This window comes from Nannospalax galili, unplaced genomic scaffold, assembly GCF_000622305.1.
Source record: "Nannospalax galili isolate Female #2095 unplaced genomic scaffold, S.galili_v1.0 scaffold2103, whole genome shotgun sequence".
Lineage (NCBI taxonomy): Eukaryota > Metazoa > Chordata > Mammalia > Rodentia > Spalacidae > Nannospalax > Nannospalax galili.
The window spans coordinates 281731-308357 of NW_008349069.1; the positions used below are offsets into that span (position 1 = coordinate 281731).

General features: G+C 41.0%; 2 protein-coding genes across 7 annotated transcripts in view; both read left to right on the forward strand.

The window, feature by feature from the left end:
- Nucleotides 1–16823, forward strand: part of Terb1 (telomere repeat binding bouquet formation protein 1) — a 52322-nt gene extending 35499 nt beyond the window's left edge. For 2 of the 5 annotated variants that reach the window (XM_008846274.3, XM_029569983.1), the window contains 6 exons: nt 3253–3584; nt 7925–7989; nt 8276–8371; nt 11388–11537; nt 11985–12050; nt 16227–16823. In XM_008846274.3, coding sequence (XP_008844496.1) covers nt 3253–3584; nt 7925–7989; nt 8276–8371; nt 11388–11537; nt 11985–12050; nt 16227–16411 — 894 coding nt within the window. In that variant the 3' untranslated portion in view covers nt 16412–16823. Of the gene's footprint in view, nt 1–3252; nt 3585–7924; nt 7990–8275; nt 8372–11387; nt 11538–11984; nt 12051–12141; nt 12611–15323; nt 15447–16226 lie in introns of those variants that run through there. The other 3 variants (XM_029569985.1, XM_029569984.1, XM_029569982.1) reach the window with 3 other exon arrangements.
- A 2215-nt stretch (nt 16824–19038) lies between these two features.
- Nucleotides 19039–26627, forward strand: part of Dync1li2 (dynein cytoplasmic 1 light intermediate chain 2) — a 25543-nt gene continuing 17954 nt past the window's right edge. The window contains exons 1-3 of one of the 2 annotated variants that reach the window (XM_008846276.3): nt 19039–19339; nt 19489–19562; nt 21384–21500. In XM_008846276.3, coding sequence (XP_008844498.1) covers nt 19233–19339; nt 19489–19562; nt 21384–21500 — 298 coding nt within the window. In that variant the 5' untranslated portion in view covers nt 19039–19232. The remainder of the gene's footprint in view (nt 19340–19488; nt 19563–21383; nt 21501–26627) is intronic. The other variant, XM_008846275.3, reaches the window with a different exon arrangement.

The window sequence follows — 26627 nt, forward strand, 5'->3', positions numbered from 1 at the left end:
ACACACACACATATTATAGTATATATATATATATACTGTGATCTGTAAAATGTAACAAACCCTTTCCTCCCAAGTTGGTCATGGTGTTTATCACAACCACAGAAAGCAAACTAGAACTCTGTGTGTGTGTGTGTGTGTGTGTGTGTGTGTGTGTGTGTGTGTCAGTGTGTATGTGCATGTTCATGCCCATGTGCAAGTGTAGAGGTTAAAAGACAACTTTATGGACTCTGTTTTCTCCTTCTACCTTTATGTGGATTCTTGGGATTGAATTCCAGTCATCAAGGCTTGCATGGCAAGCACTTTTACCAACTGAGTCATTTCGTTGGCCATGTTGGTGGTTCTTGACTCACAGCCAGCAGGAAAAGCAAACTAGATTCTAGAGTGAGGGGCTTCCTTCCCTTCTCATGTCCCCTTAAATTTTCCCTGTCTTCTATACTTGTTCCATAGTCTTAGAATTTACAATGTTATTCTTGGGATGCAATGCCATTCTAATCCCTCAGTGTGGCCGATTTTCTTTTTTGGGAAGCTTATATAATCTTTATCCTCAGTATTTTGAACTTTCACATTGATGTACCTTTTGAGGGTTTGGCAGTATGTCTTAGGTAGTCAAGTTTGAATTCAGCTTTAACAAATCTGATAATAAGTAGGTTGTTTACCTGTCTGCTTTCTAGTTTTGAAGTTTTTATGCTTTTATTCTTCCACTGCTGCTTGTTATGGATTTGTGCCTTTTCAAAAATTGTTCTTTTACCCATGCAAAGTCAATCACACAAAAACCCAGCTTAGAACTCAGGAAATGGGCAGCAGGCCCCAACGTTAGCCAAAGAACTGTTGGCAGCTGGGTGAAGGAGACTTGATCATCTTTAAGGGAGAGACTCTAGATAGGCTAACAAAACTCCAGTGGATGAATTTGCATTGACAAACATCTGGAAACACAAATTTGACTCAGTAGGCCTTAACATATATGACAGAATGCATGAAATCTAGTGGTGGGGTAATAGGGGGTCCAGATGGGGGAGAGGATATAAAGATGATTAAGATGTTTTATATAAAGTGCACAAAAATTCAATTATAAATAAATATACAAAAAAACCTGTTCCTTTCATGTGCTTTTGTAGAGCACCACAGTCAAATATCAGTGTTTAATTCATTTTTACTGGAAACCTTATTCTATTGTATTCTGTTGGTTGAATTTCTGATAAGTATTATACTACTAGCTATTACAATGTCTCAGTAAACATCATTAACATTATACAAGGATTGCTTTTACACATATGCAGTTTTTATTATTAAAATTGTCACCCTTCAAAAAAGAAAAAGAAAAATAAGTTAGAGGCTGGGCATGACACACCTTTAATCCCAGCACCTGGGAGGCAAAGGTATGCAGGTTTCTAAACTTACAGCTAGCTTTTTTACATAGTGAGTTCCCAGCCAGGAGTACATAGCGAGACTCTGTCTCATAAAAGAAGAAAGAACTAAGTTAACTGTGGAATTCCTTATTCATATAATGTTCATGAGTGTCTGTTTCTCCAGTCTTTGAATCTGTCATTGTGATAGAAAAGGAAGACACTGCAATGCAACTTCACTAAGAGCTGCTTATTCTTCCTGCTCAGTGAACTTTTTGTCTCCTTTGCTTATTTTTCCATACTATTGTATATCCTTTTTGTAGTTCATTATGGTTTTACTAGTGTTATTTAAAACTACCCTGGGGCCTAATAGATGATTTATGCATATTATTTCCTGTGTCTTCCTGCCATTGCTTTTACTTCTTGCCCTTTTCCCTCTTGAGTCCATTTCCCTCCATTGTCTTTGGTTTCTAAAAGAGTTTTCAAAGATATTTCATGTGATTAATATATTAGTTTTCTTCTTTTGTGATTTATTTTGTATAATATTTGGAAAGGCTTTATACCCCTTGAGAATATTAAAACATCATAGTTTCTTTCAGAATATATATAATTTCTTTTTTACATTTATTTATTTGTCTCTGTGTGTGTGCGTGTATGTGTGCATGTGTGTGCATGGATGTCATGCATAGGTGTAGCGGTCAGAAGACAACTTGTGGGAGTTGGTTCTCTGCTACCGTGTGGGTCTTGGAGATTGAATTCAGATCATCAGCTTGACAAAAAGTGCTTTAGCCATCTAGCTATCTTGCCTATATTATTTTACTTTAAGATTAAAATTTTTTTTAACTTAAGAAAAATTTATTGAGGATTTTATACATGCATATAATGTGTTTTGATCAAATCCGTGCCCACTCCCTCCCCTCCAACTCCTCCCATGTCGCCCCATCACTTTTTTCTAACTTTGTGTACTCTTTTTTTTTGGGGGGGGGGCTTTTTGCTACTCTAACATTCCCCCCTCTGAAGAGGTAACCCTAAAATCTTTTAGGGATTAGATAAGAGCTCCCAAATACTTTTGACATATTTGGCCTTTGAACAGAGTATGTTGCTAAGAGGCCCAAGGACATTTTGACTTTTAGCCGAGAAACTGCCTAGCCAGTTCCTACCTCCTATTCTTATCACACCATCCTCTGGAGAGGTTACCTATATTGCCGATAGAGAATCAGGACGCAGACTGCTCTGGCTTCTTCTATGCTGAACAGGGACGCAGGGTGAGGCAATTGGGGTACCCCTTCAGTGGGTCTATCTAAAAGATTCCCAGATTGTATAACTCTTATCTGTAGGGAGAAAAGAAAGTCCTTGACTGGTGAATAGGAGATGTGAAGGAGAAGTAAAGGCAACAGTAGTTAGCATTACAAGTTCTAGACAGGAAACCAGAAAAATGTCAGAACAGGGCAAATTTCAGATGTTCCTATCAGAGTCCATTGAATTTGTTGACGTATTCATTTTTAGCATATTATTGTGAAACCATCTTTGAGGGGGGTCTTTTTGAGACAGCGTCTCTCTGTAGCCCCAGCTGTCCTGGAACTCTATGTAGACCAGGCTGGCCTTGAACTCACAGAGATCCGCCTGCCTCTGCCTTGTGTGCTGGGATTAAAGGCGAGCGCCACCACACTCGGTTGTGAAACCATCTTATAGCTACATTAATTTTTCCCCAGGTAGCTTTCCAAGCGTCCTGGTATCATTTATTAAATAAATTCTTTTTCCTCTGAATGTAAACTATTCCTTTTATTATATATGTTCTGTTAACAATCATAAAGTATTTTTATTTATTTGCATATTATTTAAAGGAAATGTAAAGTGGATTATAAAGAAGTAGATGATATTGAAACTACTTATCATTTTTACATCATAGGAAAACATACAAAGAGGACAATATAAGGATAATACCTCATCTGTGAAAACACAAAGTCAGAATAAACTGAAGCAGCTCTGTGCAGATAGTATTGGAGGCACCAAAGCAGAATGTAAGGATACAGACCAAGCTAGACAGTCCTGTGGAGTTGTGTCTAAAGCCTGTGCAAATGACAACCAAATGAAGACTCTACGAAAGAATACAAATCCAGTTAATTCTTGCTATAGGGAGAGTGGGCAAAATGGGACTTTAAATAAGACCAGTTCAAGCTGCACTCAAAATTTACATGGAATAACAACTTTTGACCAAAAAGATTCTGTTTCTCAATCAAGGTATGGTTTAATAATTATTTATTTATTCAGCAAGCATTATTGTGTGCCACACTGTTAAGTACTGTGAATATAGGATGGTAGGTAAACATGGTCCTGGGAGGAACCTAAAGTATTCTCTTTTGTTTCCTTTTTGTATAAATTTATTTATTCTCTCACGATTTGATACATGTAAATTACTTTGATCATGTTCCCCACATTCTCTCTTATCACCCTCCCTTCCTGCCGGGCCCTTTCTTCTTCCTAACAGGTTTTCTTCCTACTCTCATATCTTTGTGTGTGTACATTGCCCTACTACATTTAATTAGTGCTGCTTGCATGAGCATGGGGAAGAAACTTTTTTTGAGATAGGATATCATGTATCTATCCCAACCTTGCTGTGTAGCTGAGGATGGCCTTGAAGTTCTGATCCCCATGCCTCCATCTCCCAAGGGCTGGTATTACAGGCACAAGTAACTACACCCAGTTTCTGCAGTGTTGGGGATAGGTGAGCACTCTACCAACTGAGCTACATCTCTAGAAGTTGTAATGGAATTTTGATCAATGAGTTTTTAATATGAGGTCTAGATGCTAATTCATCAAAGGCTTTGCATGTCATCAAATTTTTATAAATTTTCAATCACAGGATATTGTTAGCCATTGAAGACAGTTTTGCTTTATTTATTTATTTGAAACACAAATCTCTGAGTTCAAGGCCAGCTGGGGCTACAGGGAGACCCTTTCTCAAAAAGACCAAATAAAAGAAAAAGAAACAACTATCTCATGAATCCCAGTGTGGCCTCCAACTCCCTGTATAGTCAAGGATGACCTTGAACTTACCCATATGTGTGCTGCACACTCTTAGTTTATGTGGCTCTGGTGATCAGACACAGTCCTTCAGGCATGCTAGGCAAGCATTCTACCAGTTGAACTACATCCTCAGCCTCTGAAGACTTTTAATTGAGTAAAATAATAAGATTTGAATTTTAGAAAGAATGCTCACAAAGGAAGTCCCTGTATTGGAAATCATAATGCAAGCATTGATAATTTATTAGTAATGTGTCAAAAACTAGTTTGTGAGTTTAATATGATAAAGGGAGTAGGATGTGGTGGGAATCCATTTGGGTTTTTCCTTTGTTTTCTGAATTTTGTTTCCAGTGTTGTCCTTTTTCCCTCACAGGCAGTTTGTGGGACTAGACGTAGAATTGTAGCTTTTCCTCTTAAATGCTTACTTGTGTTTAATGGCTGGTGTGCTCAAGGAAAATGAAGATGAGAGTCTATGCTCTGGTCAGACTGCAGGGCAAACTAAGTATCAGGAAGATGGATTACACAACCATCACACCTTTTCTCTTTGCAAGCCCATATTTTTAAGCTCAAGGACAATTTTATTAGAATTTGAAAGAACAAGACAGGCAAGCTGTACATCTCAGCAGGTGCCAGGAGGAGGGAGATGAAGAAGAGGAAGAAAGAAGCCAGGCCTTTTGAGTTAGGGTCGGAGGAAAGCCTGCTTAGCAGTGGAGTCAGCAAGCTGCTGCATGGTAGAAGGAGAGGGGCACTTCAGAGAGAGTGAGAAAGCCTGGGGTGTCAGGGAAAGCAGGCTTAGGCTTTTAGCCAGCATCCGAAAGAGAAGCAGAAAAGAAGCAGAAGGAAAAGTTATGCTTTTTCTCAGAACCCAGAAAAGCAGGTAAGCTTACCAGCTGTGTAGAAACTCTGTCTTCAAGATCATCTTTTGTTTTTCTTTTTTTGGGGGGGCGGGGGGTTCATGTATTCCAGGTTGGCATTGAAGCCAAGGGTGATTTGGAACTTTTGATCCTTCTGCCCCTACCTCCAAAGTGCCAGAATTACAGGTGTGTGTTTACCACATCCAGTTTAATGTGGTACTGGGGACTTGAACCCAGGGCTTCATGAATACTAGACAGGTACTTTACCAACTGAGCTATATCCATAGCCTATCTGTATTAGTTACTTTTGATTAAATACCATGACCAAGGCAACTTATAGGAGGAGGAGTTATTTGAGTTTAGGGCTCCAAAGGGAGAATTCATAACAGCAGGGGAGGCACAGCAGCAGGCAGTTGGAGCAGGATGCTGATAGCACATCTCCCTCTATGTGAAGAAAACAAAGAGAGTGAATTGGAAGTAGGCTGAGGGCTATAAGCCCTCAAAGCCTGCCCCTAGTGATGTACTTCCTCCAGGAAGGCTGCACTTGCGCATGATTCCCCCAAACAGTGCCACCAACTGGGGACCAAGGGTTCAAATACCTTAGTCTACTGGGGACATTTTTCATTCAAATCACCACACCATCTTTTTTGTCTTTTTAATATTGTTTTGTTTTTGTTTTTAACTTGTTTTGTTTTGTTTGAGATAGGGTCTCTCTGGAACCCCAGGTGGCCTGGAACTCACAGTGTAAACCAGGCTGGCCTCTGTCTTACAAATACACCTACCTCTGCCTCTCAAGTGCTAGGATTAAAGGTATGCACCACCATGCCCAGCCTTTTTTGATTTTTATTTTCCTTTCTTTTTAAATGTATTTTATATATTTATTTTTATTTTATGTGTATTGAGTGTTCTTCATGTATATAAGTAACACCATGTGTGTGCAGTGCCTGCAGAGGCCAGAAGAGGGCATTGAATTCCCTGGAACTGGGGTTATGGGCAGTTGTTAGCCACCATGTGGGTGCTGGGAACTGAACGTCAGGTCCTCTATAAGAGCAACCGGTGTTCTTAACCACTGAGCCATCTCTCCAGCACCTCCCTCTTTTTTTAAGTCATCCTGTCATCCATCCCTCTCCCCACTGTCATCTCTGGGAATCAAACTCAACAAGTGGTCTTACTCATGCCAGGCAGATTTTTACCTGCTGAACAACATCCCCAGTCTTCCATTACTCTTTTTTTTTTTTTGCTTTATTTTTTTAAAATATTTATTATTTTCATTTTATGTATATGTGTGTATTGCCTGCGTGTAGGTAAATGCACCCATGTTGTGCAATGCCCTCAGAGGACAGAAGAGGCTGTCGGATCCCCTAGAACTGGAGCCACAGACAGTTGCTAGCTGCCTTTTGGATTCTGGGATACAAACCTGGGTCTTCTGCAAGAACAACCAGTGTTCTTAACCACTTAGCTATCTCTCCAGCCCTTTTTGCTTTATTTTTTTATGTGTATGTGTGTATTGCGTGCATGTATGCAAGTGTATCCATGTCGTGCAGTGCCCATGGAGGACAGAAGAGGGCGTCAGATCCCTGGAGCTGGAGTTATAGTTGTTAGCTGTCATGTGGATGCTGGGATTTGAATCTGGGTCTTCTGCAAGAACAGTCAGTGCTCTTAACTACTGAGCCATCTCTCCAGCCCCCTCTGTTACTCTTATAATCTTTTTCTTCTTTCTTCTTGAATCAATGCTTTTGCCCTCTAGAATCTTGTTTAGTTGTAGAAACAAGGCATAACTATTGTAGATCCTGCTTTGGCAAAATCTGGTTGATGTAGTTGTCAGCTCTCAGTCACTGTAACAAAATACCTACAACAATTAACTTAGAAAAATGGTTAGTTTTGGCTCATGGTTCTGGAGGTTATAGTCTGAAATGGTGGGAGGCAGGGTGCCCATTCCTTTTAGGTCTCTGGCAAGGGCAGGACAGCATGGCAGGAGCATCTACTGGAGCAAACCTTATGAGCCAAGAAACAAACAGGACAGACTAGAGCCCCACAGTCCCATTCAAGGGCATATACACAGTGATCTAAAGACCTTGTACAAGGCCCCACGTTCCAAAAATTCACAGAATCTCTCAATGGTGCCTATCTGAGGGCCAAGCCTTTAACATGGGAACTTTGGAGGGAATCATCAACATTCAGATTACAGCAGCAGATTTTGGATCCAGCTCCTTCTGCCTGCCAAACACTCAGAATCACATTAATGCCTAAAATGTTTTTTCCACACTGACTAGTGTCTTCAGTTTTAGTAATGTCTTAGTTTGTTTCTTCATTGCTGTGACAAAATGCTCTGACCACTACCAACTTGGGGAGGAAAGGGTTTATTCAGCTTACATCTCCCAGGTCGCAGTTCATCAGGAAGCCCAAGGTAGGAACCTGGAAGCAGGAGCTGGAGCACAGGCCATGGAGGAATGCTGCTTACTGGCTTGTTCCCTGGCACCTGCTCAGCCTGCTTTCTTATGCAACATAGGCCCACCTGCCCAGGGGTGGCACCACCCACAGTGGGCTGGGTCCTTCCATATCACTAATCAAGAAGATGCCCCTCAGACATAGCCACAGGCCAGTCCAATGGAGGCAATTCCCCAATTGAGGCTCCCTCAACCCAGGTGTGTCAAGTTGACACTAAAGCTATCCAGCACAAGTAATGTATCTGTTTTCTTTTAGTGACCATGTTTTTAAACATCCAACTTACACTGTCAAAAACAGAAAGCAGCAGGTACCACAAACAGGTATGATTTAAAATGTTTCTTCTTTGGTTTTCAAGAAGACAAATATTTGGATGGTTACAACTAAAATGTAAATTAGCATGTTTGCTCTTTGAAGTATGAACCACACCTTGGACTCCGGTGCAAATACACCAGTCTCCTTTTACTCATATCCAGACCCCATTTACCCATTAGATTTGTATGTAGGAGTGAGATGCAATTTATGAAAATCTCAAGACTTAATAAATCTTACAAATATTGAAACCTTTTCATTAATCAGAAAATCTTATGCTTTGCCATTTTTTTCCAGATCCATTTACATTGTGTTTAGACATAATAGATGAAGAGGTTGTTGGTTTTCAAGCAACTGAAAACGACTCTAGAATGATGAAGTATAGGTGCTCAGGTAAATAGTTTTTAAAATTGCAATAATTTCATAATTAAAGATGTATCTATTAGTTAATGAGAATTTATAATAGTTCTACCTCCATGATTTAACCTCATCTCCTTTGAATAAAAGACAGTCTGAGTTATGAATTAAAGCACTCAAATTGATGGCCTCTGTGTGCATTAGACTGGACTCCCAGTACTTGATTACAAATGTAAATGCACTTAATACCCCATTTATTGTCTTTGTAACACCACCACCTATAAGTTTAGCCTTTATGAGCAAGATAAATATGTTTTCAGAGAACAGAGAAATGGGTATGTATTCTGAATTTTGCTCTAAACATTACAGGCATTAAGTATTACATACCTATTTTTGTATTTATTTGCTTATTGTTGGTTTTGGTCTTTTTGAGACAGGGTCTCCCTGTAGCCCCAACTGGCCTGGAACTCACTATGTAAACCAGGCTGGCCTGGAACTCAGAGATTTGCCTGCCTCTGCTTCCCGAATGCTGGGATTAAAGACATGCACCACCATGCCTGGCATCTATTTTTATATTTATAATAAACTTATTAATGTTCCTAGTGTCCTATGCCCGATTATTTTTGTTTTGGTAAGGTTCCGTTTTACTGATTCCATCCTTCCTCTTCCTTCATACCTACTATTTCTTGTGTTTGTTCTTACTACTGACTCTACTCTGTGGAGTTATTCAATATTCAGCTCAGAAAAATCGCCGTTCTGTTTTGGATGAAGACATTTATTTATCTTTGTTACTCTAAAGCTGATGTATAATCATAATCTGAATCCCATCTCTTCTTTTCTCCTTTTATAACTGCAAAGTCTTTCTCTTCAGTCCCTCCTGTGAATCAGCACACCTGTAATTCCAGCTCTTTGGGAGATTAAGGCAGGAAGGATCATTTGAGCCTCCTAATTTGAGACCAGTCTAGGCAGTGTACTGACACCTATCTCTTAAAAAAAAAAAAAAGACATGGCATTAATATGAGGATCATGATATAATCTAATGCTCTTTTTGTTTTTGATATAGGGTCTCAAGGCTGGCCTAGAACCCACTATGCAGCCTAGGCTAGTCTTCAACTCATGCCAGTCCTCTTGCCTCAGTCTTGCAGTATCTGGGATTCAGCTGTGAGCCACCACTCCCAGCTTAACCTAATGTTTCAGTGTTGAAACCATGGGCTACTGTCCTAGTTACTTTCGTGATAAAAATACCAACCAAAACCAACTTGAGAAGGAAGGGAAGGGTTTATTTGGCCAATGCTCAGTCTGCTTTATTTATTTATTTATTTTTGGTCTTTTTGAGACAGGGTCTCCCTGTAGCCCCCAGCTGTCCTGGAACTCACTATGTAGACCAGACTGGCCTTGAACTCACAGAGATCTGCCTGCCTCTGCCTCCCAAGTGCTGGGATTAAAGGTATGCACCACCACGCCCCATCCTTTTTTTTTTTTTTTTGGCGGTCTGCTTTCTTATACAACACAGGACCACCTGCCCAAGGGTGGCACTGCTTACAGTGGCCTGGGCCCTCCCACATCACTCAACAATCAAGAAAATACCTCATAGACATGGCCATAGGCCAGTCTAATGGAGGAAATTCCTCAATTGAGGTTCCCTCCACCCAGATGTGTCATGTTGACAACTGAAGCTGTCCAGTAAAACTACCTTGATTTAGATAATTCATATGGCATCAAACAGATCCTGATTATTATTTCCCTTACAAATTTGAAAATATTGTATAGTACTCTTATGAGTTCATTGGAACACCTAGGTGGACAATTTGGGATATTACATCCTTTTGTTCTACCTGAACTATACTTATTTTTCCTCATCTTAAAAAATATTCAACTGCTGGACTTGGTGGCTCATGTCTTTAATCCCAGGAACTCAGGAGGCAAAGGCAGGTGGATCTCTATGAGAGCAAGAGTTCCAGGTCACCTGAGGCTACAGGGAGACACTGTCTCAAAAAAGAACCACCCCCCAACCAAAAAAAAGAAGCACTGGCTGCTCTTGCTGAAGACCCAGATTTGGTTCCCAGCACCCACATGGCAGCTAACAACCATCCATACCTCCAATTCCAGGGGATCCAATGCCCTCTTCTGGCATTGCATGACATGGTTGCACTTACATACATGCAGGCAAAACACTCATACACATTAAAAAGAAATGTTAAAAATGAATATAAAAGAGTGATTGAGCATAAAGACTGCTTCTTTTAGGTGGCTTTCCTTCATAGCTCAAACTAAACTAATATAAATGCTCCTTGTTTCTTTTCTGGTTATTTGTTTGAGACAGGGTCTCACATAGCCTTGTCTGGCCTCCAATTTGCTATATACCCAAGGATAGCCATAAATTTCTAGTCTCCCTGCCTCCAACTCCCCAATGTTGGGACCAGAGGTGTTTGTCCAGTTTTATGTGGTGCTAGGGATTGAACCAGGGCTTTATGCACACTAGGCAAGTACTCTACCAAGTACTTTTCCTTTTCCTTCCCTTCTTCACCCTCTTCTTCCCTTCCCTTTCCTTTCTTTTCTTTAGTACTAAGAATTGAACCCAAGGCTCTGCACATGCTAGACAAGCACTATCACTGACCTACACCCTTAAAAAATTTTTTTGAGGCCTAGTCTCACTAAACTACCCAAACTAGGCTTAAATTTGCAAACCTCCTGCCCTGGCCTCCTAAGTAGCTGGGCTTGTAGGCATGTGCCAGCACAGTGATTTGGATGCTCCTTTTCTGTATTGCCATAACTTTTCACACCTCTATCCCAATACTATCTCATTGTATTTGTTGCCTCCTCTTCCTCCTCTTCCTTCTCTTCCTCCCCTCCCTCCTCCTCCTCCTTCTTCCTCTCTCTCTCTCTCTCTCTCTCTCTCTCTCTCTCTCTCTTCACTTGGAATTTCTTGAAATTTTATAGTTAGGTTCCTACGTTCACTTCAATTACCATCATAAAATTTATCTGCTTTCGTAGAGTTATTAGCACATAATTTTCGAACATCTATGCATCAACTTACTTTGTTTCCTTTTAGGTTGCATAACAATAAGAAAACCCCTCAACAGCCGAAATTTTAGCAAGCTTTTGCACTCTTGCCTGTACCAATGTGATCATCACAAAGTCATTGTGGAAGCTGAAGACAGATACAAAAGTGAACTAAGGAAATCACTTATCTGTAACAAAAGTAATTAATTCAGTAGCTTCAAAACTGTAATTATGACTATACTTTCTGACCTAGTATCTAAGATATTAAGTATACTAAAAACTAGAGTGTAAAATAATGTTGAAAAGAAAACCTGTTTCTAAGCAACTAATAATTTAAGATGTACTCAGAGTAGATTTAGTCTCTGGTGACTCAAAAATTCTTCCTAAACAGGGCATGGTGGCACACACCTGTAATCTCAGCCCTCAGGAGGAGGAGGCAAGAGGATTGGGAGTTCAAGGCCCATCCTCAGCTATACAGAGAGTTTGAGGCCAGCCTGAGCTACATGAGACCTTGTCTCTGAAAACAAAACAAAAACTCTTCCTAGTCTACCTAAGGATCCCTACTAGAAAGTAGTAGGAAATATACTAATAGAATTGATATGCAGCTATTTAGACTAATATTATAAATGTTTTCCATATTTTTCAGAAATTCTGCTGACCCCACATAGAAGACAACGGCTTAATAGTGAATCTACTGCCCCGGAAGGAATAAGTGAATATATATGATTTTTAAATAGGCTTAAAATTTGCATATTCCTAAGCAGGAGAGCGCAACTGACTGACTGTTGTCATTAATTACTTAGATACACCTTGGCTCAGATGAGAAGAGAGACATTCCTCTTCCTTTCTTCATGGTGCTTGATTACTTACTGCCTGCCAGGAAACTAGCCAGTATTAAGGATATGCTATGTGTTAAGTGTTTTGTAGATATTATTTCCTTTCATTATTTTAATATTCATTTGGCAAAATAACAGAACTTACGTTCAAATGCAATCATCTAGAGACTCTGGTTCACATTTCTATTCTAAGAACAAAGTCATTCTATGTACAAGTGCTTCAGAGAGACTTTGCAGAAAGCTTTGTTCATAACTATAGTTCTTCAGTCAAAACTGAAGAGACAAATAGTATCAATATTAACTTCCTGTTTAAAAATAAAAATGCTTCTTAAACAATAAATTAACTCATAGAAATTTTAATTTATGGACTGGGAGATGCTTAGCAGGTATAAAATACGAGGACCTAAGTTTGGATCCCCAGCACCTACGTAAAAGTTGGACATGGTGGCACATGTATAATCCTAGTACTGGGAGGGCAGAGACAGGCAGATCCCTGGAGCTGGCTGGCTAGCCAGTCTATTCAATTAATGAAATCCAGGTTCAGTGAGAGACCCTGTCTCAAAATGATAAAATGAGCCGGGCATGGTGGCATATACCTTTAGTTCCAGCACTCAGAAGGCAGAAGCAAGCAGATCTCTGTGAGATTGAGGCTATCCTGGTCTACATAGCAAGTTCCAGGACAGCTGGGGTTATAGGGAGACCCTGTCTCAAAAAGACAAAAATAAAAAGATAAAGCAATAGAGGAATTGACTTTTGGTCTCTACACATAAACAAGTGTAACACACATACACACAAATTACTTAATTAAACTATATATAATTTTAATTTAACCTCAAGGTAAACATCTCAAACTTACTACCAGTCCAAATTTTATCATTTTCTTCTAAATATAGAAAACTAATGCCTGCAGGGTAAGAATAAGGATCTAAGTACATAACTCATCAAAGTAATCTCTAGATGTACATCAATGGAGCTACTCTCTTGTTTGTTTCAGTCATTTGGACTTGGTACATCTAGGAAGCATTTTGCCTCACGTAACATTTATTTAGCTATTTTCACAGCCAAAACCTTGAAAGAGACTTAAAATTCACTTTATATATCTTGAATGTCTTTCTAGGTTAAAAGTTTTTTATGTAGAACTAAGTATGGTGGTGTATTCCTATAATCCTGCCCTCAGGAGCAGAGGCATGAGGATTGCTGTACTTTAAAGGTCAGCCTGGTCTATATAGCAAGTTCCAGGCCAGCCAGGGGCTAAATAGTTAGGACCCTATATCAAAAAAACAAAACATAAGGACTGGAGAGGTAACTCAGTGATTAAGAGCCCTTGCCGCTCTTGCAGAGGAGGCAAGTTTGGTTCCCAGCACCCATATCAGGCAGCTTACAGCCTTGTAACTCCATTTCATCTTCTGTCCTCTGCAGACACTGCACTGTACACAGACACATACATAATAATTAAAAATAAAATTTTTAAAATACACAAATGTGTGCCAGGCATACGCCTTTAATCCCAGCACTCAGGAGGCAGAGGCAGGTGGATCTCTGCAAGTTTAAGGCCAGCCTGGTCTATGTAATGAGTTCCAGGCTAGCTGGGGCTACAGGGAGACCCTGTCTCAAAAAAAAAAAAAAAAAAAAAAAAAAAAAACAACCCAAATGTTGGATGTGGTGGCATATGCCTTTAATCTCAGCCCTTGGGAGGCAGAGGCAGATGAATTTCTGTGAGTTTGAGGCCAGCCCAGTCCACATTCGAGGATCAGTCAATCCTATCCAGTGAGATTCTGTCTCAAACAAATTAACAGCACTGGGGCCAGAGGTAAGTAACACATGTCTGTAATCCCAGCACTGAAGAAGCTAAGGCAGAAAGCTCAAAAGTTTGAAGCAAGCATGAGCTATATAGCAAGATCTTGTTTCTAAAAACAAAATAATAAGTGGGTTTTTTAATTGCACTAAAGATGCCACAAAGTGAAGCCTTGACTTACAAAGTGGCCTCCTTCAAAGCTACCCAGGCCTCTGCTGTAGAATTTGGGCACAGATGCTAAGATGTAAGTCTTAGAATGATAGCCTCAGTAGAAAAGGGGAGTTTTATGTGAACAACTTCAAGGACTCAGCACCCTAAAAGTTACAACCTACTGTCTTAATTATAAGTTCAAGTTATTTATCAAATGAGATTTCAAATTATTTCTTGGGTAACCATGTCTTCCACCATCTCTAAAAGTAAGGAATGACTTCATTTATAAGTTTTGAGGTAGTTTAATCAATAACTTTTTCTCTCAATGACTGGTGATGGCCTGCTATGTGTGAGACACTATTCTAAGTGCTGGGAGTACGTCATGAATAAGCTACACACAAGCCTCTGCCTTCGTGGAGTGCACATTCTAAATACTGCTAAGAAATATGCAAACAGGCTGGAGAGATGGCTCAGCGGTTAAGAGTACTGACTGCTCTTGCAGAGGACCCGGGTTCAATTCCCAGCACCCACATGGTGGCTACAAACCGTCCTTAACTCCAGTTCCAGGGGAATCCGAAGCCCTCTTCTGACTGCCAAGGCATTGCAGGACACGGATGCACTCACATACATGCAGACAATACACTCATACACAAAATAAAAATAATAAAATATTTTTTAAAATTAAAAAAAACACAAGCATTGCTTTCTCCTTCTAAGATTTTCTCATTTTAAAAGCTCTAAACTGTGGCACTTACTTTAGAAAAGTGGACAAATGGCCAGCAAGCCTTGCCCATAGGGGCAAGACTTTATAAATGTGATTAAATGCAACTACATCCATTCCTCCTAAAGTCAATAGCAGCCTGAAGCAGAACTACAAAACACTTACCTCCAGCATCTACCTTTAATGACCAAATGAATTAACAATGGACTAAAAGTTTAAAGAAAACTATTTCCTGGGGCTGGCAAGATGGCTCAATACTTACCAAGAAGCCTGAGGACCTGAGTTTGATTTCCCAGAACTCACATAAAAGTAGAAGGAAAGAACTGACTCCACAAAGTTGTCCTCTGACTGCACTGTGCACCCTGGCACACGTATGTCCACATTACACACACACACACACACACACACACAAACTAGTTCCTAGTAATCACCAGAAAACAATTGAAAAAAATGTTTACCAACTGTGTATTCTTTCTGTTATAGAAACTATTCCTCAAAAACCAGATAGTCAGAAATTTCCAAGTTTGGATGCACATGCCTTTAATCCCAGCACTCAGGAACCTGAGGCAGGTAGACCCCAAATTGAAGGCCAGTCTGGGCTACATAGTGAGTTTGAGGCAAGCCCAAACTACATAGCAAAAACCTGTCTCAAAAAAAGGAAACCCACAAACTTCCTTCACCTATTTTGTTATTAAATTTTGATAAGCTGAGGACCCAAATAGGTAGCGAATGTGATTTTTTTAAGTGAATGTCAAAAGACCCTTGTTCTTGAAAATAATTAAAACGGGCTGGAGAGATGGCTCAGTGGTTAAGAGCACTGACTGCTCTTGCAGAGGACTCGGTTTCAATTCCCAGCACCCACATGGCACTACAAACCCTCCTTAACTCCAGTTCCAGGGGAATCCAAAGCCTCCGCTGCATTGCATGACACGGGTGCACTCATAAACATGAAATGAAAATAATATATTTTAAAAAATAACTAAACCTGGTATATAAAATAACAAGTGGTGGTGTTCTTTTCTGTCCTATGAAGTTATGGAGCCCTTTGAGAAGACTATAAGATAGGTAAGCTGTTTATGAACCATCCTCATAGGAATATTGCATTAAAATCAAATGCTTATAAACTTGTTTCTTGATTGAAAGATACTCTAGGTCTTACTACAATCAATGAAATTAAAATGACCAAGGAAGTCACAGTGGTAGCAGTTAACAGTCTTTTTGTAAAATTGAAGTGAATTTCATTTGATTGAGTATCCCAGACATAAAATTCTCATTCTGTAGTTTTTAATCTATAGAATCTATAGAATAAGTTATACATTTATTTGTGTCTCAAGATTTATTTCTTTGGCAAGTATTAATATATTCTACAATTTTCTTTCATTGCAGAAAAAAGAATTCGTAAAAACTTTACCAAAGAAGAAATAAATTATCTTTTCCATGGAGTTAAGAAAATGGGAAACCACTGGAATTCAATTTTGTGGTCTTTCCCCTTTCAGCAAGGCCGGAAGGCTGTAGACCTTGCCCACAAATACCACAAGCTGATCAAAGGCCCCAATTGTGCAGCTACCTGATTGGAAGAGACTGTCAGTTTTTGGTTTGGACTCTTAAAATACAATTCCATAAAAGATATCAAATATTAAATATTCTTATAAACTCTCATGAGATAGGGAATGTTGAAACAGGGATGTTTTAATTAAATTTTTTGTGACACTGAAACTCTTTAAACTATTACTATAATTTGTAAAGCAAATATAATTTCAATGTAAAGATTAGTAAGATAAAATTCCTTATTAGTGAGATGCCTTTATTTTCTATAAGCTGAAAGAATGTATCTCAGAAGAGAAAATAGCAGCCATTAAACATTATTTAACATTATATTGTCATGAATACCGTGTGTGACATTTGGATTTCAGTATTTTTGTCTAGTGCCAAAGTCCATCCCTAGAACTCAGAAATTTCTCAAGCTGTTCATCGGAGGTTCTCACCCACTAAATAAATGTTTGACATTTTGTGAATTAAAATGTTTCCTCTTCTGAAGGCTAATCGTGAAGTTGTATTAGCAACCCTGTTCTGTCGTCAGGTTCTTTTTTTGACGTATGTTTATTTTTTATATTTTTATTTTGTGTGCATGTGTGTGTGTGTGAAGGTCGGGATAATTTGCAGAAGTTGGTTCTTTCCTTCCACCATATGGTTCCTGGGGATGGAACTCATGTTGTCAGACTTGGTGGCAAGTGCCTTTACCCACTGAGCCATCCTGCTATAGTTTTTTTTAAGTGTGTCTCATTTTCCCATCCTGTCCCTCCACATCTTTTTTTGTTCATGCTAATGAGCCTTGGCTATTTCATACTATAGCAAAACAGTGTCATATCTGCTTATGAGCTTAGTCATTGACCACTGGACATATTGTCTGTCTTAAAATGCATTGCCTGGGAAGGAATTCAACTCCATTGTTAGGCCCAGTGAGGGCTTGTGGACTTAATTTTTATGTCTTTTGGTATTCTATGTGACCAACTTTATAATCATAGTTAATGTAGTTATAACTTTTACATTATAATTTTAATTATTTTCAAATAAGTCCTATCCTATTGGTATGGCTGTTTTTTTGTTTAAGACAGAGTCTCATGTAGCCCAGGATGGCCTTCAACTCACTATGTAGCTTAGGATGACTTTATTTGTTTTGTTTGGCAGGCCTAGGGATTGAACCTAGGGCCTTATGCATGCTAGGCAAGTGATCTAACACTGAGCTACTGCTTCAGCTCTGTTTTTGTATTTGAAACAGCATCTTACTATGAAGCTCAGGCTGGTTTTGAACTCATTGAACCCACACTGAGCTGGCCTAGTCTTTAAGAAGCCTCAGTGCTATCATCCAGCCTACCTGTTTATCCTATCTGTGTTGTACATTGTCAAATGCCCTGTTTAAAATGAGCATTTTTTATGTTTGTGGCATCTCTTCTCTGATACTCCTGCAAGAAAAGCTACTGTATGCATCTGGTGTTATTTTTTTCATTTGCAACTGGTCACACTAGAGTATTTCACCTAGTGGGAATTACGCTCACTGATCCATAATTTTTAACTCTTCTGTGAAAATTCATATTGTTTGCCCTTTGATGACTTCCAACATTGCTGCTCTTCCCTCCCATTTTCCTGCTTAAAACTTAGATTCAAGTTGGCAGATTATATTGTCTGTTGTTGGATCCTGTAATTTATGCTGCTAAATTTTTGGCAGAGTCAGAATCACTCACTATCCATCTGAAACCCACTCAGGTGATTGCTTTTCTGTCATTTTCTTGTGATATTTAGCAATGCCTTCTAAAGTTAGCCTGTCTATTAGAAACAGGCAAGAACCCTCAGGTAGAGGCCATACCTAGAGTTACCCTTGCTAGGCACAAAGCTTATTTCTTCCCTCTTCCCCCCCACCACACCCTCCACTGCAGAAAGGAAATTATAGCCCTCTTGTTCTGCTGTCTAATGTTGGCTCCCTGAAAAATACCATTTCTAAAATCTGGTTAGTAAAGCACAGCCAAGAGTATTGTTCACTATGGTAAAATCAGCGTCACAGTTAACAGTCTACAAAGGAGGAGGTGAAAAGCAACATTTATGAGAACCCGTGGATGGGTTTGATGAGGATTATGCCAAATTCATTACATAACATGATTGGGAATGGCAGGGTGCTACCTTCTAGCTTTGGGTCCTTGGGCTGATTTCTTTCACTTTTTAAAACTTTTTGGAAGCAGGATCTTATGTAGCCCAGGCTCTGCTCAGAGTTGCTAAGTAGTGGAGGATGGCCTTGAACTTGTGGTCCTCCACCTTTGGCGTGCTGGGATTACAGGCACTACCATGTCCAATCAGTTTATGCAGTGCTGGAGATGGAACCCAGGGCTTCCTGCGCACTAGGCTACCACCAATTGAGTCACATCTCAATCCAGATTTCTTAAACCTTCTGAGCTATAGTTTGCTAACCTGTTAAGAGTTAGGCAAAATTCAGTGAGAGAGTGTGTGACCCTCGCACGCAGAGAGTTAGATAAGTGGCCCGGTCGGGTGTGAGCCTCATTCTAAAGCGTGGGGTTCTGCATCTATCCTAGGGACCCAGCCTGGGGAACCCTTAGCCCAGCGGCGGCGCTGCTCGTCCCGGCCTGCAGGGGGCACCAGCACACCCCGTCCAGGCGGCGCCGGCGGCCCCACCCCCGCGTGCAGGGCTGCCCGCGTAGCTGCCTGACCCGGCACGCTCCTGCTCTGCTGCCGCCTGGGTCTCGAGCCTCAGGAGCCCGCGGACATCGCCGGGCGCGTTGGGCAGCGCGGCCTCGGCGGGCGGGCAGCCGGCGCCCGGCTGGGGTCCTTGCGGGTCCTCGGCGGGCCCGGGGGAGGGCCCTCTTTGTGGCTGCAGTTGGCAAGATGGCGCCAGTGGGGGTGGAGAAGAAACTGCTTCTGGGCCCCAACGGTCCCGCGGTGGCGGCTGCCGGCGACCTGACCAGTGAGGAGGAGGAGGGCCAGAGCCTATGGTGAGGCCGCGGACCGAGCTGCGGGCGCCGGCTGGGCGGGGAGCGGGCCGGGCGGTGGGCAGACTTGGATGGGCAGTCGCGGATGGCTAGTCGTGGGCCGGGCGGTCACGGCGGCCCCCGGCTCACCGCTCTTGCTGTTGTCGCCGCAGGTCTTCGATCCTGAGCGAAGTGTCAACCCGTGCCAGGTCCAAGCTCCCGTCTGGCAAGAACATTCTGGTGTTTGGTGAGCAGCTGGTCACTACCTTGGGGTTCTGGGGTGGGCCCTGCGGCGCCCCTCCCACGGCCCCAGCCTTGGCCCTGGCTGCCCCCATGCCACTTGCCTGCCCGGTTCAGGCAAGGCCCTGGCAGCGCATTGGGACAGTCTGGAGTCCAGTGGTGCGGCGTGGGCTTGTGGCACATTCCTTCAGTCATTTGGCCTAGCCATCAGCCTTGACTTGTTCGGCGCTTAGCCTTGCGCTCTCTCAGTGGAGGGTGTGGAGAAACGGAGAAAATGGATAAGCATGCTGGATGGAGAAGAGAGGAAAACCAGGTCACCTGGGCCATGAAAACCTATCTCGGTCCTCAGGAGCAATGATCAGCAGAGGCATAAGGGACCCTGCGAAAGACAGCAGGCCTGGAAGTCAGCCCCAGGAACTTCCTGCCTCACTGCGGGGTTACCTGAGTCATTTCATGTAGCTTCTCTGGCCTCAGTTTCCTCATAAATGAGAGGGCTTAAGTGCATTCACACCACACCACGAAGCTATTTGGCGTGGGAGCTCGGGACTGAGCAGTGGGACAGCACCATTTTATTGGGTGAGAATCTCAGCCTAGTTGAGACAGATGTGTCCGGGTTGCACTACATCTTGCCTGGCATGAGCAGACTGTTGTGGGCGCATCTTCACTGCTTGATGCTGTGAAGAGAGAACTTTTGGACTCAGTTACTTTGAAGGAAATTTGTCCATATTACAGGGGCATATAAATAGCAAGAGGGTTTTGAGCACTGTCAGGTGGGACTTGCGGTAGATGCTAAGTAAGTTGGAGTCAGATTGTGAAAGGCTGAAGAATTAACCCTCTTTCCTGAAGGCTCCAGATTTTCACAGATTTTCTCATCTTCCCCATCCCCCAAGCCTTATGGGAATAACTGGCTTGGTGGTCCCTCTCTGTTTCTCTTCAGGTGATGGCCACTGTGGTAGGTTATAGCTAGATCTGTGCTTTAGATAAATAGCTCAGGCTGCAGAGTGTCAGGTGGCTCAGAATGAGCAGGCACTGAAGTCAGGCTGACACGCTTTCAACCATGGTCCAGATGGATTGTGGAGAGCATGACAAAAGGAAGGCATTGTGGATGGAGAGAGGATCTTTGATTTGTGGGCTGCTTTGCACTTGTGTTCTGTTCCGTATTATTAAAGGCAGGGATGCCCAGTGATGTTTGGTAGTGGCTGTTCTACTTAATGTTTAGATGGTGTTTTGGTGGGGGAGGGTGGTGTTAGTTGGTTCAAGAGAGATGAGGAAATACTTGGTAATTACTGACACTATACTTAGGAGTTTTGCTTAAGTCTGTAATTATTTTTTTTGCCAGTTTCCCAGCCTTTAGAATGCTTGTGAAGGAAATACCCGAAAAGCAAATGTGTTTAAATAATATATAATATTCATGATTGTGAGGCAGAATCGGACTTTTAAAATTCAGTGTTCGTAGACTTCGTGTTTTAAAGATTGTTGCTTTTACTGTGGTAAAAGTTTACTTTGTGAGAAACTGGCCTCACCTCTTGCTTTCACTTCTCCAGGTGCATATCTTAGAAATGGAAGGTGGGACTAGTGGATTTGCAGTGTTCTTTCCATTGTGAAGTAAAAATAGCTACTGTAGGATATCATTTTGGATCTTGGCATTTGCTGCCTTTGCCTCCTACCCAATCACTCTTAGAGCAAGGACTGCTTCGTGAAAGCAGCTGACATCTCAGCAGCGGGTTTTGCTTGAGCATCGTAGTTGTTTGGGCCTATGTTACAACTTGCCTTTTTTCCCCCAGAATAATATACAGTACACTTGTCTTCTTGCAAATGTCATTTGTAGGTGAAGATGGTTCTGGTAAAACAACTCTCATGACTAAACTACAAGGAGCAGAGCACGGCAAAAAGGGAAGAGGTTTAGAATATCTCTACCTCAGCGTCCATGACGAGGACCGAGATGGTGAGTGAAGTCTTAACTCCGTCATAAGGTTTCGTGCAGGTCTGTGACTCCTGCAGACATTCTCCACTTTCTTTTGAAACCAAAGAGCATAGATGAAGTATGTGCCCTTTATGAAACTTTACTCACTTTCTTTTATATGTGTATTATATATAGTTTTATAGAACATACATATGATTTTATATCTATTTTTATGTATTATGTATTTGTTATATATATTTGTGTGTGTGTGTGTGTATAGTGGACACACACATGTGTACAGGTACCCATGCCAAGGCATATGCTTAGAGGCCAGAGGAGGATATTTCTTTATCGCTCTATCACTCTGTCTTACTCCTTTGAGACATGATCTAAATGAACTTGGAGCTAGGCTAGCAGCCATCAAACCTCAGCAATCCTCTTGTCTCCACACCCACAGGACTGGAGTTACAGGCACATGCAGCCATACCTGGCTTTTTACATGGGTGCTGGAGAGTTTTTTTTTTTTTTCTTTTCTTTTTTAAAGACAAGGTTTCCATATAGCCTCAACTGATATGGAACTTACTATGTAGACTAGGCTGGCCTTGATCTTACAGGGATCCACCTGCCTCTGCCTCCCAAATGCTGGGATTAAAGGCATGCGACACCAGGTGCTGGAGATTTTAACTCCAGCCCTTGTGCTAGTGCAGCAAACACTTTTTACCCACTGAGCCATCTCCCCAGCCCCTTATTTTCTTTTATAGAGCATGTTAGCAAAAATGGGCAATCTGTGGTTAGCCTGTACTTTGAGGTACTAAAGGTCAAGTTTTGCATGCACATAACAGTAGTAACAGGTTTTTACATTGTTACTTTGCCTGATTCTAGTGGAGAACCTGAAATTGGTGTGATCAGAGTGTCACAGTTTTTAGTACATTCACAGAAGAGTGTTCTGAGTCTCTGTGGCTTTAGAAATGCTAATATTGTGCATTTCTTCTGATAACAGGGAATAGAGGCTCAAAAGTATAATCTCCTTTAACCCATCACCTCTAACACATGGATAGAGTAATGGTTTCTACCTACATAGTAGTTAAGACACTTAAGAGCACATGATAAACTGAGGATTAGATATTACTTTGAAATTTTCTGAGTTGTGAGATGGAGGGAGTAATTGTTGGCTACAGCTGCTCTAATGCCTCCTTTATTATAATTTTCCAGGTTTTATCTTGGCTTTTTGAATAATTGTATAAAGACAGTCCTGGTGACCAGTGCCTTTAATCTTAGCACTCTGAAGGCAAAGCAGGTGGATCTCTGACTTCAAGGCCAGCCTGGTCTATATAACAAGTTCCAGGCCAGCTGGGACTACAGGGAAACCCTATCTCAAAAAATCCAGCTAAAACAAAATATAAAAAAAGATTTCAATTGAATAATTGCGCAGTAACAGGCTGGGCATGGTAGTGTACGCCTTTAATCCCAGCAGAGGCAAGTGGATCTCTCTGATTTCTACATAGTGAGTTCCAGGCCTGCTGGGGCTACAGGGAGATCCTGTCTCAAAAAGACCAAAAAAATAAAAAAATTAAAATGTACAATAACTACTGGTGCCTGGGTCTCTTTTGTGTAGGAAAGTTTATAGTCTACAGATGAAAGATAGTAATTTACATTCTTTATATTTGCCTTTGTCTATTTAAATACTAATTATCATGATGTAATGGCAATTATAAAAGTCCCCCATTTCCTTAGTGCTAAATTAAAGAAGATAAACCAAAAGTCTTTCCAGCATTACAATTCTGCCTTCTCTAAGGGGCTGTTTAGTAGAGGAAATGAGTAAGGAGCTCTTCTTAAAGCTTGGAAACCTCCATATCATTAGTGCTAATTTTGAACCCCAGGGATTTTATTCCTATGTCTTGTCTTTCTGAACATTCCTTAAAGGTCTTGAAAAAAAAGACAGGAGGTAGGCCTGGTGTCAAGGTGTCTTATGTCAGAAGAACAGGCATCAGGTGTCAGTCTGGGCCTATTAAGAGTCTGTGGTTATAGGTCTGGGACTAAGGCCACTAAGTCAAGACCTAGAGCACCTCATGTGTTTTCATTACATGTCTGTGTCTTTTGCTTCCTTTCTTTGTAGGGCACCGTGGTTTTTGTGGAAAGAACTTGGGCTTTGGAGCCAGACAGAACTGGTTTAGAATGCCACTCGTGTATTCAGCAGTTATGTGGCTTCTGGTAACTGACCTGACCACCCCTCACTTGAGTTTCCTCTTGTGAAGAAAAAGGTGATATTGGACAGAATGAAGCACTGGAAACGTGGTGGTCTTCAGACTTTTTTTTTGTCTTTTTGAGACAGGGTCTCCCTGTAGCTCTAGCTGGCCTGGCACTCACTTTGTCAGCCGGGTTGGCCTTGAACTCAGAGATTCACCTGCCTCTGCCAGTGCCGGGATTAAAGGCGTGCACCCCCATGCCCGCCATGCCTTCAGACCTTTTTGAAAGGACAGAACGTAGTGTAGATACTCAATCTATATCCTCAGAACCAAGCATCACAGTAACCATGTTTACTTCTTTGAGTTGAAGATATATCCTAATAACTATTTCAGATACCTTTAAATTGACACCTTTTTGGTTTCATATTTATATGACTTTTTCTTTAGGCTGCCTACTTGTAAGTTATTATTTGATGGAAGACTTGCCCTTACCTGTGGGGTATGTGTGTGTATGGATGAGTGGGTGGGTGGGTGGATGGATAGAGTGGAGAGAGAGAAAGAGCGAGATCCCTTTGAATCCCAGTCTTTATAATTGTGTGATGTGACTGGGTTGTAAATACACATTTCACAGGCATCACCAAGGTAGGGAATCTCTGGTTTATGGTAAGACATGATACATCAGAGGAACTCTGCATCTTGATTGAAGGATCTGTCTAATGCTGTATGAGAGCTGTGTGATCTCCACACCCAGATGAATTATGTGTAGTGGACAGTGGCAAGAAAAGCTGAAAAAAGGAACTCTGTTGCTGGATAGATATTCAAACTGCAGACTGAGTACAAAGCAGTATTTCCAGATCCAAACTAAAAACACGAAAATATATTAGAGTTTGAGGGTCCACAAGATGACTCAGCAGGTAAAGGTACTTGTCACCAAGCCTGATAACCTAAGTTCAATCCTTGGGACCCATTTGATGGAAGGAGAAAACTGACCCCAGAAGTTGTCCTCTGACTTAACATTGGTGTGTGCATATACACATACACAGAATCAGTCAGTCATTCCCTCTCTCTCTCAATAAATGCAAAAATAATTTTAAAGTATTAGAATTTGAAAATACAACTAGATTTAGATACTTTTATGCTCTTACAGTCATGAATATGCATTTTATAGCATATTAATAAATTGATTATGCCAACAAGGAAGGTAAAGAAAAGTAAGTTTTAGGATGGGAGAAATGGCTCAGTGGTTAAGAGCACATACTGCTCCTACAAGGCCCTGAGCTCAATTCCCAGCACCCATATCAGGTGACTGATAACCACTTGTAACTCCAGCTCCTGGGGGATCAGACACCTCTGGTCTCTTCAATAAAAATAATTTTTTTTAAGGTAAGTAGGTTAAAGTATATGTTGGAATTGATCAGGGAAAATGTTAACAATGTTATGGGGTATTTTTGGTCTTTTTTTTTTTTTTTGAGACAGTCTCCCTGTAGCTCCAGGAAATTATGTTTTTATGGTAGGAATTTTCCCTCAAGTTACATTTTAGAGGAAAATTCTCAAGAAAGATGTTAAAAATTTCTAAAATTATCCTATTTTGTAGAATTATTTTCTTTTTTTAAAATTTTTTTTTAATGTGTATGAGTGTATTGCTGGCATGTACATAAGTGAACCTGTGTCGTGCAGTGCCCAAGGAGGTTAGAAGAGGATGTCAGACCCCCTGGAACTGGAATTAGGATGGTTGTTAGCCACCATGTAGGTGCTGGGAATCAAACCCAGGTCCTCTGCAAGAGCAACCAGTGCTCTTAACTGCTGAACCATCTCTCCAGGCCTGAGAATTATTTTCTATAGCTCATTCATCCAGGTTTGATTTTAGGACCATTAAAGGTTAACACTTGGCTATTATGATTATATGTTTTAATATTTTATTATAGGAAACAAAAAGCACATATAAGGTAGAAGCTAGTACAGACCACAGCATGCATATCATCTGGCCTAACAGTTACTGATTCTTGATCCATTTTGTTTCAGTTACTCAAGCTTTTCTTCCCTCACTCATACTGAATTATTTTGAAGTTTCAGACATTTATATCATTTCATAATTCCTAAGTATATCTAAAAGATGAAGATGTTTGGAAAATATAACTATCATTTATTATCCTACCAGAATGACTAATTGCTTAGTATCATCAGGCATCCAGTAATTCATACCTCAGTATATAATCTTTTTCTGGCATTTAAATATAAAGATCTGTTTGTGGACCGACACAGAAGGACTTGTTTAATGAGGCTCTTGGCATTATTCACCACCTCACAATTGCTAGTGTCTTAGGACAATGAATTGTTTAGACTGAGGCAGTTCACTAGTGAGCATTAGTATCCTTTGGTTGTTATTAAGAGATAATTACCTTTACTCTGCTCCTTAAGAGTTTGTTGAAATTTTATATAGATATTGGTAATTTAAAATTTTTAAACTTTGGGCTGGAGAGGTGGCTCAGAGGTTGATAGCACTGGCTGTTCTTGCAGAAGACCTGGGTTTGAGTGCCAGTACCCACATAGTGACTAACAATTGTCTGTAACTGAAGTTCCAGGGGATCTGACAAACCTCTTCTGTCCTCTGGGCATTACATGACATGGGTGCACTTACATACATGCAGGCCATACACACAAACACATAAAAATAATAAGAAAAAAAATAGTTTTAAATATTTTATTGGTTTTTTTTGCTGTTGTTGCTGGTTTTGGTCTTTTTGAGACAGGGTCTCCCTATAGCCCCAGCTGCCCTGAAACACATTATGTAGACCAAGCTAGCCTTGAACTCAAAGAGATCTGCCTGCAGGGGCTAGAAAGATGGCTCAGTGGTTAAGAACACTAGCTGTTCTTGCAGAAGACCTGGGTTCAATTCCCAGCACCCACATGGCAGCTAACAACTGTCCGTAACTCCAGTTCTAGGGGATCCGACAGCCTCTTCTGTTGTCCGAGGGCATTGCAC